Below are 15,922 nucleotides of genomic sequence, written 5' to 3' on the forward strand. Positions count from 1 at the left end.
AGCCCCCTCACATCACATTCTGGGAAATTCCAACCCACAGCCTTCCCTAAGCAGTGAACAGGGCAAAATTCTGTCCCCAAAGGAGCTTAGAGCCTCCTACTTAATTTAGTGGGAGAAGAACGGCTGTCCTATTTTTTCTCAACAAAAGAAGCGGAGAATAGGAATGGCTGAGCTTCATGGTAAATCTCTAGAGCATCCAAAGTCCCAAAAAAGGGAAGCATTCTGCTGGTCTTCAGGAGCCAAACACGAGTTTTCAGGCCTCACTGTTGGAAAATACCTTCTATTTAGAAACAACACCTAAAAGTCCAGCTCTGGCACTGGTGGGACATCGGTGGGGTGTCAGGTCTCAGCCATTTGTTGTGCTGGTGGTGTGACATCCCTGTGGGCTGGCAGACCTCAGGCAGTGCTGCTCAGCCACAGTTCCCACTGGCACAAAAGCAAGCAGGTCCTTATCCCTGCAGAATGAGGTTCCACTACAGCTTTTGCAGTTAGAGGTTTGGTGTCTTTGAAGAGGATATGACAATTCTGCACAAAGTTATTGTTAAGAGAACTTTAATGTACATATACACATATATATATACATAATATAAATAATACATATGCACCCTGTACTTTATCAACTTATTATGCCTGTCCTCAGAAACAGAGGTTTCTATTTGCGGCTGTTTTTCATGATTCACCAAGAGGGTCTTCCCTGTACTATCTTAACCTCATAATCACTGTGCAAAAAACAAATGCAAAGAAAATTTCATGGCATATATAAAGTTAACACTAAAAATAACATAAACACAAAAATTACAGATGCCAGATGCTGGATATCTGGAATATTCTGCTTATTTAAACAAATAAAAGTGATGTTTCATTGCTTAGTCCAGTGCATGCTTTTTTAAAATTTCTTTTTATCAACTCCAAAGTCTGCTATTAATATTTCATGCATATTTCCAATGACACACTAACTGTTGTTTGAATAAACAAAGTGCATTTTCCTTCATCCCTGCCTGTTCCATTGACTTTGTCTGGAATGCCAATGATGAACTTTTGTTTGCAAAACTAGTCACAGAAAGATAGCGATGTGAATTCTGTCCAGCAGTGTTTGCACAAGCACCGGCAGCAGAACTAGCATGAATACTCTTGGGAATTTGTTTCTGCAAGGTTAATGTCAGAAATGATTTATTGAGGCCTTCCTCCTGCTCGCCAGTCTGGCATCCATCAAGTGAGTAAACACAACCCCCCTCCATGGTTTCAGAGTGCTCGGAGACTGATCACTGAGCAAACACTTCATTTCAGAGTCAATACTTTGGGAGTAATCAATCAAATTGTATTTACTGCTACAGAATTTAGATTGAAATATTTTGAATCAAAAGTCAAAATCAGAAGATTCTGAAGATAAATTGAAGGGAAATCCACTTTTTCCTGCTGATGCACTAAAGTTGTTTAGCAAAGCTACCTCAATAGTTGATCTGGTTAAAGCTATATTCATATTATGTAGAATAATTTAAAATAAAGAACCCAGTTGTTGTTTTATTTTTTATTATTTTTATGACAGAAATTAGTATTTCTGTCCAGATGTGTTCCCATTTGAAGAAGAAATAGGAATTACATGGTGTCGCTACACACTTGTGCTATGCAAATGCCCCTTCCAGTTTTTACCGTTAAATGTTGATCCTGAGAGCGACATTTCTTTCTTTCTTTTTCTTTCTTTCTTTCTTTCTTTCTCTCTCTCTCTCTTTCTCTCTTTCTCTTTCTTTCTCTCTTTCTTTCTTTCTTTCTTTCTTTCTTTCTTTCTCTCTCTCTCTCTCTCTCTTTCTTTCTTTCTTTCTCTCTCTCTCTCTCTCTCGCTCTTTCTTCCTCTCTTCCCTCTCTCCTCCTTACCAAGTGTACACAGAAAGGGACTCTTCCTTTCAAACATAAGTGATAACTATAGAAATCTGGATTCACAGGTGCAGAAGAGAACGTATGTGGCCCGAAGTTTAGAATCCGACTAGCTGAGGGCGAAAGGCCGACGCCCCTCTGCAATTCCTGGCCAGCACCCTTCGGCGTCTGATGGCCTCGGGCTGTGCTGGCTGCGGACTGGCGTACCTCGCTGGTATATGAGAGGAACGGAGCTGACCATTTCCCGGGGGTTAAACATCGGTTTATTGAAGGTGATGCCAGATCCAAAAACACCGGGAAAACCAGCCGGGGAAAAAGTTTTTCATAGGGGGTGAAAACAGGATTATAAAGGAGGGAGGTGGGTACAGGCGGAGCCAATCAGGAAAGGTGAGGGGATGAACTTCACAGAACTGACACTCCATGGAGACCAATAATCAAAAGGTAAAGGAGGTGTCCTGGGACCCCAGCCAACCACCATCTCCAGAGAGGAGAAGGTTCTCGAAACCTGGGAGGAGGAAGGGAGTGATTGACTGGACAGGGAGGAAACAACTTTCACTTATAAGGGAAACCAGGGGAGGAGCAATTACATATCGGCAACTATGAATAGCGGTTGCTATAGCAACTTAGCTGGCAGGCTAACGGTGGCGGGAAAGAAAGGGGAACGAAACCATTTTACACATAATAGGGGAGAACAATACATAAATTGGGGGAATAACACAAGAAACTTAACAACACACTACCACACACAGGGTCCTACCAACTGCAGGCAGAGCTCCCAGAACCAAGGCAGCCCTCAGAGAATTTAATTTATATATTCTAATCACAGCCAATACCACTTCCCCTCACTCTCAGAAGGTTTTAGGCTGTTTAAAGTATTAAAGAGGAACCCGAGATAGAGGCTTGAATCTGGCAATACATCTACAGCAGTATCAGATTAAGATGTAATGCTAATTTTGCCCTTTTCAAATGCCAGTTTTAAGTGTTCTTGTTAACGTGATAACATCTTATAACATTAAGTCATAAAAATGGGTAATGGTGTTAGGCTTATAGTTGGACTCAATGATCTTAAGCATCTCTTCCAATCTAAATGGTTTCACGATTCTCTGATGAGCTCTGCTCAGACGTTCACTTGGCAAACAGCTGCATCCCTTGAAAGTCTTTTGCTCTTGTTTCTTTGCTCTGCTGGCAGCTACTGACCCTTCAGCTCTGCCAAGCCCTGGGTGCAGCCCCCTCTGCTTTGAGCAGTGGTTCCCAGACCAGTTTGAACACCCCACACCCTGGCTGTGTCCTGTGCTGTCCCTTTGCTGGCAGCCCTGTGGAATGCTGAGCAGCCACGGCTGGGACAGACACCTGCCCACACTCTGGGCCACCTTGGGGCTCTCCTTCTATGCTGTTCTTCTTTATTCTCTCTCATATCTTCCTCCTGCCTCTGCCCAACAGGGCTCAGGCCCAGTTTGCTTTCGAACCCTTGAGAAAGGAGATGTCTAAGGGCTGTCTCTGTGTGTCTCTGCTTCAGATAAAAAACACTCTTAGCCAAATTTGTGTGCAGATTCAAAAAGGAGCTAGAGAACCTAGATGGAGAAAGAATTTTTGCAGTAAATTTTTTAAAAAGGCAAATTCTTTACTTCCCCTTGTGGAACAATTCTCATTCCTTCCTTAAGTGGGAGGTGATGAGCCAATGGGTGCCACAGGGAATGGGATGCAAAGGGCCAGGTTTCATTTTTGCTGTGAATCTATTCACACGAAGATTCTTTTCCTGCTTACCCTGGTCTGTGTGCCTCTTTGGACCAACAGGTTCTCAGACTTCTTAGTCTTTCTTCTGTCCCCTGGAGGCTAAGTTAGGTTCTTCTACACATCATTTAAACTCCAGTCACTCCAGGAATGGTGACTCCACTATGGTGAAACTCTGGGAAGTTTCTTCCAGGACTTGACAATGAGAAAATAAACATATTTTCCCTAATAAACAATCTAAACCTCCACAGGTGTAATTTAAGGCCACTTTCTCTTGTCTTATCACTCATGTCCCAATATCCACAGCAGCTGCCGAATGCTCCTCTCTCTCTTAGCTCAGCATGGCCAATCCCTCTGCTCAGTAGCAGATTTGGAAAGGGACTGCAAACTCCTGATGGGAGCCCAGGATGAGGAGGGACCCACGGGGCTGCAGAGAGCAGCTACTGGAAAGGCCACTCGAAAAAATAGTTGGTGGCTGAGTCTCTCAGAATAAAAATAAGTAAAATAAGAATAAAGAATAAGAATAAGAATAAAGAGTAAAGAACAAGTAAAATAAGAAAAAATAAAAATACTTAAAATAGGAATTTTACTTATTCTACTTACAGCCAGAATAAGTAAAAAGCAGCAGACGGGGAAGAAGGGATGAGGCCCTGTGCAGTGTCCCGGTGCATCCCGAAGGTGGCAGGGCTGTGGCAGAAGCAGACGCTGCTCTCTGGAGGGAGGGACTTCGAGAGCTCGCAAAAGCGAAACCCAGCTCATCCCATGACAAAACGATGGCCGGCTCTGCTGCCGCTGACGGGATAAATTACTGGGTCTCAGAAAAAGGTCTGCCCCTTTCCCTGCTTTGGTTATAAAAGCATTCTCTGGGGAGGTATGGATGGCTCCTCATTTCTTTTGGCTCTGCTCAGGCCACAGCTGTAGCAACATTGTTTTGTGAGTGGAATGGTATTATTTTTTGTCATAACTTTCATATGCTAGGGCCTCTTCAGCTGATTTTTTTTGTGTTTTGTATATATATATATATATGCATATGTATTCTCTCCTGCTCTGAGAAGCCTCTTCCCCATCTCCAGGCCTCTCCAGCAGCCCTCCTTTCGAGAGGTACATTTGTGCTGTGGGTCTCCTGCGCGTGACTTTGCAAATGCCTTATGCTTTCTTCCTGGGGCTGACAGCCCTTCCCACCACTGCCAAATGGCAGCAGAAAGAAGCAGGCTGTCAGCCCAGGTTGGAGGCTTTCTTTTCTGCTGTGATCCCCACAGGTCTTTTTTCTTATAAACATAACTAGTGTGAGGCCAAGGAAGAGATTGTGTTAAGTCTTTCAAATAAACTTTTTGGACTTTATGTGCTGCTTGGCTTCTGCCAAGAGCAGCTTTCCTCATCACAGCAGAGGACAGATGTCCCACTGGCCTTTTTGCCATGCTGCTTTACCAGGTCTGTTTTTTTTCTTCTCCATGAGCACTGCTATCAACCCTCCTGTAACCATGCCAGCCTTGAGCCCAGGGCTGAACAAGGAGAGATTTATAGAACCATAGAATCATAGAATGGTTTGAGTTGGAGGGATCTTGAAGACCATTTTGTTCCAACCCCCTGCCATGGGTAAGGACACCTTCCACTAGACCAGGTTGGTCCAAGATCCATCCAGCCTGGCCTTGCACAGTGCCAGGGATGGGGCATCCACAACTCCTCTGGGCAACTTGTTCCAGGGGCTCACCACCCATAACAATAAAGAATTTCTCCCTAATATCTGATCTAACACCTTACAATTTATTAAACAGAGGGTAAGCTTTTGATTTTCTCAGCTGATGCACTTGGTGCAAACCATAATGCATAGCCCAGAGCTGTAGAATGTGCTGCTGGACAAAGCCTTCACCAACAGTAGCTGGGGTACCTGCCCTGCTTTTTGACATGAGTGGAGGGCAGGGCTGGGGGAGGCTTCGAGCAGCTGGGGCCAGGGTGCAGCTGCCACTAGATGTCAGCCATTCCTTGCTGCAAGGCAGAAGACCTTCGAATGCAAGAAAAATCCTTGAAAAACCAAATTTCTGCTTTTCCATGGCACTCTGCTTATCGTCCCTTACCAAGTACTTGAGTGAGAGTGCCTCTGAGCTGCTTAGGAAGAAAACACTTCATCCATTAAAACATTTACTGTCAGGCTGTTTCTCTGCATAGTAATATTTTAAAATTTAATATTGTAGAAGCCAAAGCAGTCTGCTGAATGATTTGCATCTATTTTGCAGGATGGATGTTTTTCCCTTTCTTGGAGTAAGCTCAGGAAATGAAAGAACCAGACAGGAAACTAGCTAAATGCTGATGGAAATATAAGATGAAGATATTTTTATTGCCAGTGTATTGACAAGCCATGGGAAATTGTTTGGGGTTTTTGTTTTGTTTTGGCTATGTTTAATGTTTTAAACCTTTGGTTTTAAAATGGACAATATTTAGGTAAAGTATCCATTTTCTGAGCCCTCCAAGTGGATCTAATTAACAAGCACTTTCCCTTCTGGATGGAAACACAACATCAAAATCAAAGTTACAAATTACAGTAAGCTTGCCAGTGCAATAGTATTTGTCTTTGGCATTTAACCTGTTTTCTCTGGTGTTATACCTAACATATGGCACACAGGGCGTCCCTGCTCCCCGAAAAAACCGGGAAAAGAAAACAACAGTTTCTCGGTGATGCCTTAGCTTGTGAGTCCTCATTTGCTGCTGCTCCCCTCTAAGCCACCTCTGTGCTCTCCCAGCCCTGTGGTGACTGTTTGGTAGGCTGTTCCCAGAGCATAAAACAAAACATCTGGTTGCTAACAACACAAAGCTGTTACAACAGCTGGAGTCTGCCAGGATGTGCAGGACCTCTTGTCAGAAATTATTTCCCAGCTGCAGGAAATAGTGATATGGGATCTATTGCACCAGCTCAGCATCAGCTGAGAGCTGGCTGACCTGCACCCATGCTCTCACCCATTCCTCTTGGTGAGGTGCAGCAGGATGGCACAGCGCTGCTCCAGCCGAGACCATGCTCTGTCTCATTTCTCTTGCAGCCAGCACTGGCTTTGCAAGCACTCAGAGCTGCTTTGCTCTCTACATAAGCTACGCCAGTGTCTGGCAGTCCAGTTAAGCCATCCTAGGTTGAGAAAGAAGCAAACTCCTGGCCTATATTACGAGCCAATTAGTCCAAGCGTGCTGAAAAGGGCACTATGGAGCCCTTATCAGCAACACAGCTGCTGCGGGGCTGTGTACTGGGGCATTTATCTGTAGGAGAGCAGTTCACATCTGGACTCAGTCATCCCAGCTAAAGAATTAGGGAGTCACCAACAGCCCCACTGAAGGCTTTGCTGTTTTACTTGAGGCTGGGGAAGCTGGAAGGGCTCAAGCAGTTGTTACATTGCTCTCTCCTGTTCCTACAACCTCGCAGGTAGACACACCTCTGGCCTGATGGGGAAGATGGTGCAAGAGGGCTTGGGAAGCAACTCCTGAGGATGATGCCTGCATCATATCACAAGTAGTTGTACTGGCAAAGTGAAGGAGAAACTGAAATGTGGCACCATTGTGGGAATGTGGATGAGGATGCAGGAGGTGGGGTGGAAACCACCACTGAAGCCAGGGACTTGGTGATACCATGGTTTCACATTACTGGAGCTTAGGCTGCTCCTGATTGCTGGCGGCACAACACTGGCCTCCTTCTCTACCAACTCCCTAACATCTGCTTTCTTAAAAGACATCTTAAAAAAAAAAAATAGACAAAGCCAAGCAAGTAAAAAACCCCAAGCATAAATACCAAAACAACCACAAAAAGTCCTCATAAATGTTATTTTTTGTAAGCATTGCATACAATGCTCACAAAGAATAACATTTATGATGCAATGCTCAAGAGGCAAATGCTCAAGAGGCAAACCTTAGTGGATTTGTCATCTCCGTGGCTTGGGGAACTTGCTCACCATTCAGAGCCACTGCAGCAATCCACTGTCACTTCATGGGTGATGCTCTGAGGGATCTGTGTGAAGGCAAGCACCCATGACAGAGAACTCGAGCAGCCAACGTCCTCTTGAACGCCACACCTGAGGTGTTCAGGTGGTTTGAACAACAGGGAGATCCTGTTCAAACCAGAAGCTCTTTGATGTTTGCTACAGTTAACAGTACCTTTATTAAAGACTCATTAGAATAAGTTTGAGAGATCACATTAATCACCAGCCTGAGAACATTACAATGATGAGCTGCCAAAGGCATGAGCAAATCACTCATAATTACCAGTTTTAGATGCTGCTCTTCAAAACTTGATTAGCTACAGATACACAGGTGATAGTTGCTACTCTTTTTTATAGCACGCCCTCACTATTATCCAGGGCGTGGATAATAGGTTCTTATTAGAATAACATTCTGCTAATTAAATAATCTCACACACAGATTGTTTCATGATGGAAACAATTAAGTGGGTTTAAGTAATTAATATTGCATACTGTTCTGTCAGTGTGAAAAGAAACTGGTGAGGGATGCACACAAAAGGCAACTCCTTGCTATCCCCATCCATCACAACTGTGGACAGAAATGACAAACAGGAAAGAAAAGTAGAGCATTAATAAGCCTAAATTTTTAGAAAAACATGTAGACATTCAATTTAATCTTTCCTCTGAAGGGTTGAAATCCCTGAAATCACCTATAGGAATGAACTCATTTCAAGCAGGTTGCTAAGATTAGGATTTTCCCCTTCCATACACTGAACAGACTGGTGGTGATGCTGCCCTCCTCCACCATACACTCTGGATCTGAGCTCTCCTGCTTCGGATGTACACATTCCATAACACCTGGAAGAAAAGGAGCCTTACAGGAGGTGCTGCCCTTCTCTGGAGCCACATCACAGCAGTGCTAGAGCAGCAGCAGGCCGTGTTTCTGCCTTGCCTTCCAGTTGGGCTTTGGGGACATGCTCCCACAACACCAAAGCTCCAGCTGCAGCCCCAGCCAGTGCCCAGGACCTGCCGGCCGTCCTTGAAGGGGTTTCTGTCCACCCCATGAGCAGAAACATACTTTCACTATTGCCCAACCATGTCTTGTTCTCAGTTATTAGAGCCAAACCATGCTGGATTAACCCATTCAAAGCATCCTCTCACCACAGCATGAGCATTTCAGTCCTTCTTCCTTCAGGGCAAAAAAGCACTTCCAACAATGCTGAAGCCTATTTAAGAAACAAACTCACCAAAAATGTGAAGGCTGCCAGGAATTCTTTCGTTATCCACAGAGGTTAAAGTTTTATTTTGATATAAAAATTAAATAGCAAAGTTGTTTTGGTTTTTTTACAGTGATAAATTAGAAATTTACAGTACATACATTGAAGTAGATATATTTTCTGTACACCCCAAAATAATCAGTGTCTATTTCCTTAAAATTCAGAGAAAGGAGCTAAGTTGTCTGTTCAATGTAAGAGCTAAGCTTGTACCTCTCTGGCAGACACTTGTGAACGCTGCAGTGCCAAGAGCACAGGCTGAGGGGGAGATGGGAGCAGGGGCTGTGCAGTGGAAGGAAACGGCTGCAACGTCTGTGCTTGTATAACCACAGCAACTGCACTTCCGAGACAGGATTAGTCACACCCCTCATGGCTTTAAGCTCCTAACAATGCTGAAATGAGAGAACTTGGGAGCTGCTGATACCCGCTCTGCTTGGCAAGTGCCAGGTTTTAGGCTGTCTGCTGCGTCCTCCCACTTGCACAGCCCTGACATGGAGCCAGGTAAAGGCATGGGGGTGAATACATCAATGGAATGGTCTGATTGATGCAACCACTAATTTCACTTTGGGGCAGTACACCGTTCCCCCATCTGCTGGGGAAAGATGTGTCCTCAGGAACAGCAGCTGGTGCCTCCCCCCAGCCCACCTCTTTCCCACAGCATTTGAATCCCTCACATGCTTTAATGGAATATCCCTCCAGGTCCCTCCTAGGGCCACACAGTTCCATCCTCATCCAGCTCACTGTGTCTCACATCACCAGGAGCACCCCTCTGTCAACAGTTCACAGTGTCACAGGCAGAGATGCAAGGATTTCATAAAAAGGCACTATTTAACATTCACTTCTGTGTACATAGCAAGGTTAAAAATGCCATTTATTGAATCAGTCTACTCAAACATGTGTCTTATTGTCCAGGAGAGTATCCAAAGCCTTTCAGACTGAAGCACACCTTGAGTGAACACGACACCTCGGCACGGCCAAAGAGTAGGTTACAAAAAAAGGGTCATACTGCATCCTTGCTCCGTGGAAGCCAGCATCCAGCTGCTGACTTTACATTCCTCACTGTGCCAGCAGAAAGACTGCATGATGGAGAAGCTCCACCATCTGAAGATCTCACACTTGCAAAACTCCTCATCCACAAAGGAATAACCAGATCCAAACACAACACTAACAGCGAGAGACTTTATGGAGAGGGTGAAAAGGCCCAGCTGGAATGTGGTGTTGGCCAAGACAGTGCTTGTGTGTCTTGAACAGAATGTGTCAAGTTGTCACTTGTTCTGCTGGAGAAGGGAGCCCAACCGCAAAGACTGCCATTAGGGTTTGTTTGGGGTCTGGATTTTGTTTGTAAAAGGAAAAAAAAGTTCTCCAGCACATGTTTCGACACTGACATTGAAACAATACATGCTTCTGGGATGGATTAGCGCTCACTTCCAGAGCTGGAGTGAACTGTGGTTTGGGAAGCACATGGGCACCTGTGTGGAAAGCAAGTACTTTAATAAAGCAGCATCTGTTCTCAGCTGCCCTGGAAGATCATGGGAGCTGGGGCACCAGGGGGATGCTTTGCAGCTGATCAGGTTCCACACAAACAAAGGAAGCAAAAGCTTAGGGCACATAGATAAAATCAAATGTGTTTCAAAGGAATAGAGCATCATAACAGTGTTCTCTAAGTGCTTCTAGGACATTTGTATTTGCATCACCTTTCTCACATTCAGCTCCCCACAGGCCGATGCCTCCTCATATAAAATAATAAGAAATGTAATGGTTTCTTTCAAACATTATTCACCAAGAAGTTGGATTTCTTGTGTCCCTTTACTGGGACACAAGAACTGGAAAGGTCTTTGTTGCTCCTGAGGACTGAATGCCTGCTCACATTCTGTGTGTAAATATACATTAAAAACTGTCTCCATAGCTGTCAGTGAGCAATTGAAGCATCGTTGTGAGGCAGTCAGCTGTACTGCAATGTCATGGGCTGAGAATGTTCTTTTAATTGCAACTGACACACATAATTATACAACTGATCTGTGTGAACACGAGGTTGCCAAGGAATTTAACATTTTGCTTCTCCCCAGACTGGCGTCTACAGAGGAGATACCATCACACTGAATGAAATACATTAAGACTTAATTGCTTCATGCAATGAGTCTCCAGAGTCAAGTACATTTGCTTGGAGAAACATGGCATTGTCTGAATGTACCTTCAAGTAATTTTTCTCTTTTCTGAAGGAAGGATCACTATAGAATTAAGACTTTTTTTAAAGCTAATAAATGCAGCAGAATAAAGTGGTCTGCTAGAAATAGCAGGAGCACCTGAAGGTGCAGGAATGGAGGAAATGGATAACGATAATAGATGCAGAAGACCATACACAGTATCTCACCTTGAGCTGATTCCTCTACTTCTGAGGACAGCCTTGAGTAAAACTTTTAGATTTTATAAATACTGATAGAACCATAGAATAACTGAGGTGGAAAAAACACGGGGAGGTTCAAATTCCCACAAGGCAGAATCAACTCTCCATTCAGACCAGGTTATAAATGGCAAAAAGAATGAGTCAAAATCATTATTAGGCTATTAGATGACTTAAAAGTCATCCTCACTAATACCTCACTAAATCCTACTCATCACGGGTAAGACCTGGGAAGTCCATTTACTATTTGTTTCAGGACATGATCCCTGACTGAATTGTGCAGTGTATTGGAACACCAGAATTCCTCAGGGCATAAAGACAGAATCCTCAGCAAGCACTTTGTTCTCAATGCTGAACTCACAAAGAAGACATCTGACTGAGGTCCTGCTCCATCTTCTGGTAACTTGGTAACTGGACGCTAATTAAGCCCAGAATTTGGCCCTGGACTGCCTGTCCTCCATCAGCTGTAAGGTGATGAAAGGAAAACATCATCTCACAGCTATGGGCTACAGCACCTCCATTTCTAAAGAGTTCAAGACTTATAAAAGGAAGATAACATGTTTGGCTATTTCACAGCTTTTAAAGCCTCCCTGGGCTCTCCTATTTTGGGCAGCATGGTTTATGGCTATTGTATCTGCAGCATGATCCTTTTGCCGTTTATTCTTTAAGGCTTTTTTCTTTCCCTCCCATCCCCAGACAGGTTGTGCAACCATCCCCTACTCTATTCCCAACATTTACACAGCAATGTTTGCACATGATCAGTCCTTCACAGGAGAGCAGTCAGAGCAGTGGGATGCTGTCCTTTTCTCATACCACAGTCTCGTTCCCTTTCCCGGGTTTCACCCAACCGTCCGCTCTCTTCTCCCGTTTCACTTTCCCTGAGTTCACCAGTCTGTTGGAGCACTTCTGCCACGTGTGCAGAGTTTTGGCTGACCAGATCCACATACCTGATGTAATACCCACCAGAAGGGACATGAAAATTTTGAGCATCTCCACTGCCATATTGGAATCATCTGCCGAATAGCGGAAAATGGCCCAGTTGGAGATTTCATAGAAATAACAGGCAATGACACATGTTGCTGGGACGGTGTACAACACTGAAAAGACCCCAATTTTGACCATCAGTCTTTCCAGTTTGTCAGTTTTAGTTCCATCTTTCTGGAGATTAGACCTGATTTTAAATAAGGCCACGAGTCCCGCTGCAATGAATAAAGTCCCGATGACCAGGTAGGTAAAAAGTGGAGCCACAACAAAGCCTGTCAGCGCATCCAGGTTCTGGTTCCCAACATAGCAGAGGCCGGTGAGCTCGTCTGCATCTACAAGTCTCATAATCAAAATGACAATGGTCTTCACCGCCGGGATGGCCCAGGCTGCAATGTGGAAGTAGGAGCTGTGCATCTCGATTGCTTCGTGGCCCCACTTGAGTCCCGCAGCCAGAAACCACGTCAATGTCAGAATAACCCACCAGATGGAGCTAGCCATCCCGAAAAAGTACATCAGCAAGAAAATTATCGCACATCCTGTGTTCTTAAGACCTTCTTGGATAAGAACAGGTTCTGCTGCCTCTTCAAAATCACAGGATATCCTTTCCCGGCCCACAGTTAGCCTCACAATATAAGCAATGCTATAAATATTGTAGCACATGCTCAAAAATATGATTGGCCGCTCCGGGTAGGAAAATCTGGATGAATCAATCAGGAAGGTCAGGACTGTGAAGGCAGTCGAGATGAAGCAAAGACTGGCCCATATGGCCATCCAGATATCTGTGAATTCCTTGGCTGACCTGCTGTACAGACCAGCGTCGTAGCCGCACTTCAGGACGCAGCTCAAGCTTCTCTTCACCCAAATGTACTGATCTGAGTTAGATCCCATGCCGTGGCACTCTTCTCCAGGCTGCAAGGAGGTCTTGCTGTGAAGGGGAACCTCTTCGTCTCCTGGGCCCTCCATGCACATGTGGTTGTGATCATTCTGGGGTGGGAATTTGCTGCAGTTTAGGGCGTCTGGCCAGAAAAACCCAAATTCTTTTAAAACAGGTTCACATCTTCTTTTGACAGAGAGGCACATGCCTCCGCAGGGACCGATGGGGATGTTAATCTTCTCTGTGCACATCGGCACATAAACTGAACACAGGAAGAACTGGAAGAGAGAAACAGAAATCACAAGTGTGTTGAGGGAAAATGAAACAGGTTGCAATATAAAAAGTTTTCTTTTTTTTCCTTTTTAGCAGTGATATTTGGTCCCTTGCCTTAAAAAAAAAGCCAGGAAGCAGCGTAAAACAAATAAACCAAGCACAATAAAAACAAAAGAGAGAATAAACCCAACAATGTTGTCTTTTTTCAGTTCAAATGTGGTCCAAAGCCAAAGTCTGAAAATTTTACTCCCTAGATTAGCTCCATGTAAACCTGGCCCATCAGCTCCAATGAAGCAAGTGGTATTTAGCCAGATTTAAACCTCGAGGGTACAATTTAAGAAAGCAGAAAACCAAATTAAAGGGGTTTAAACAAATACATATATTTGTTCTGACCATTGCCTGGATATTTCAGCTAAGAAACAAATAGGAGGAAAAAAGCATTTATTGAAATACTATGGTTCACGATCCTGGCAGAAAAATGTTTTTTATTTTACAATAAGTTCACGTATGCATTTACGACAGCAATAAAATATTGTAGTTTTCTCGTCTTTTGAATAATAGTAATTCGGCGACGCGACACCGTGAGAGGAATTGCGTGCTGACACGGGAACTCTGCCCCGAGAAACAAGCTGGGTTTTGTTTGAGGAAATCCATGCCCGTGGGGAGGACAGGGATCCTGCCATTCGCCTGGGAAAGAAACTTTGGCGGTGGAGCTGCCGGCGGGGTCCCGAGCTGCCCCAGCTCCCCGCGGCCAGCCCCGCCCGCTCCGCACGGAGTCGGGCGCGGTACCTGGGGCACGGCCGGGACGGAGGGAGCGGCCGGGAGAGCTCCGGGAGCCGCCGCAGCCTCCGCCAGAGGCCGGGAGGGGAGCACCGCGCTGCGGCGGGCGCTCCTCGCCGCGGGCAGCCGGGACACCGCCGGGACATCGCCGGGACACCGCACCTCCGCCCAACGTGAGCCGCGTTCCCTTCCCAGCCAGCCAGGAGCGACACAGCGAAGCGGCGCGACTTTCGGGCTGGGTTAGCACTGATCAGAGCAGGCGGGGATGAGGATGGGGTGCTGCGGGACAGCAGCCGGCCCGGGGACCGCGCGGCCCCGCCGTGTGTCGTCCCCACCTCGCCCACGCACCCAGGTCCCCGCGGAGCCCCGACGCACCTGGAGCTGGCTGGAGCAGCCGTACTGGATGAGCGGGGTGAAGGTGGTGAGCTGCAGCTCCGCGTCCGCCTGCAGCTCGTGCCCCACCAGGTTGGGCATCTTGGTGACATTGTAGCCCAGGTTCTGGCACATGGCGATGCGGATGGCGTCGCAGCGCCGCTCCTCCTCGTCGCCGAAGCCCCGCGCCCCGCCGAGCAGCCCGGCCAGCAGCACGGCCAGCAGCCGGGCGCGGCCGGCCGCCCCCCCGCCATGGCCCCCCGCCATGGCCCGCAGCGGCCCCGGCCCCGGCCGCGCCGTGCCGCACGGGCCGGCTCCAACGGGGCGGGCCGGGGGCGGCTCCGCTATTAAACAGCCGCGCCGAGAAACGGCCCAGGGGAGGGACGCGCCTCACGGCCCGGCCCTCACGGCGCCGCCGCCCCCGCCGCGGGAGCCCGCCCCGCGCAGCGCCCTCAGCGCCTCCGTGCAGAGCCGGACAGGGCAGGGCATGGTGCTACCTGCGCCTCAGCCCGGCACCCGGGAGTTCCCGTCCGCTCCCGGGGGAGCCCCGACCTCACCCCAAGCCCGAGGAGCACACTTCCACAGGCTCCATCTCACCGCTCCGCGGAGGGTCCCTTGTCCTTGGTGACCCACTACCTGCATTCCCCTCAGAAACCCCCGGGGATACCCGGCCGTGTCTCGTCTCCCCACAGCAGGTCCCCCCTCCTGTCCCGTGTGGCCAGTGCCCCTGGGAGACATTGTCACTATCCCCTGAGTTCCCACCGTGAGTGTAGGTCCCAGGGGCTCCCCAAGTTCGGCTCCGTAGGGATAGGGGAGACTGAGCCCCGTGCAGATGTGCTTGGGATCATCGTGCCGCAGTCATCCCCTCATTTCTGGCCTTTTTCCAGCCCTAAGTGCTCAGCTCCTCCACTGTGTAGTTAAAGATATCCGGGGTGGCTTTCTAAGCTGCTGTTTTGTCTTCTCAATGGGTTAAACTGCACCACTAGGTCACATCTGGGCTGTAGCATTGTTTGTTTTTTCATTGGGGCCATGAAACCTGTAAGGCACTGCTAGGTACCTCCTGGCATTTGTATAAATCCCTGTAAAATAAGTAAGTGTGGATAAAACATTTGTGAATTTGGGAGGAAAGGGCTGGATGATTAAGCAGACCTTTAATATGTCAGCAGGAGTAGGGATTAAGAGTAGAGAAACAAGACTCACACTTAAATTCCCTTGATATTATTTACACCTGTAATAAAATCTAGTTGAGCTGGTTGTGCCTTTAGCAAAAATATGTCATCTATTAATGAATTCTTTGTAAAGCACTTTGAAAATATTTGTAAAGCCCTGGTTAAGCAACCTCCTCCCGTGTACACGCAGCAGGTGGCATGTGCATGTGCTCCTGAGGGTGTCTGTCACGGGCAGCCAGGCCTGAGAGCCCCTCGGG

General features: G+C 46.7%; 1 protein-coding gene across 1 annotated transcript; it reads right to left on the minus strand.

Annotated features, from left to right (window-relative positions):
• Positions 1–9,651: 9,651 nt before the first annotated feature.
• On the minus strand, positions 9,652–14,840 carry FZD4 (frizzled class receptor 4). The gene is made up of 2 exons (XM_005485786.2): positions 14,500–14,840; positions 9,652–13,349 (listed from the first exon to the last, which is right to left on the minus strand). The coding sequence occupies exons 1-2, from the start codon at positions 14,761–14,763 to the stop codon at positions 12,021–12,023; spliced, it is 1,593 nt and encodes a 530-aa protein (XP_005485843.2). The 5' UTR covers positions 14,764–14,840; the 3' UTR covers positions 9,652–12,020.
• Positions 14,841–15,922: the final 1,082 nt, after the last annotated feature.

Source organism: Zonotrichia albicollis, chromosome 2 (assembly GCF_047830755.1).
Source record: "Zonotrichia albicollis isolate bZonAlb1 chromosome 2, bZonAlb1.hap1, whole genome shotgun sequence".
Lineage (NCBI taxonomy): Eukaryota > Metazoa > Chordata > Aves > Passeriformes > Passerellidae > Zonotrichia > Zonotrichia albicollis.

What these genes read in the sequence shown, in the direction of transcription:
- FZD4 (XM_005485786.2), bottom strand. Translation starts at nt 14,763, where the DNA reads ATGGCGGGGGGCCATGGCGGGGGGGCGGCCGGCCGCGCCCGGCTGCTG. An exon ending in GCTGCTCCAGCCAGCTCCAG is followed by an intron (nt 13,350 to 14,499) that starts GTGCGTCGGGGC and finishes TCTCTCTTCCAG; the next exon opens with TTCTTCCTGTGTTCAGTTTA.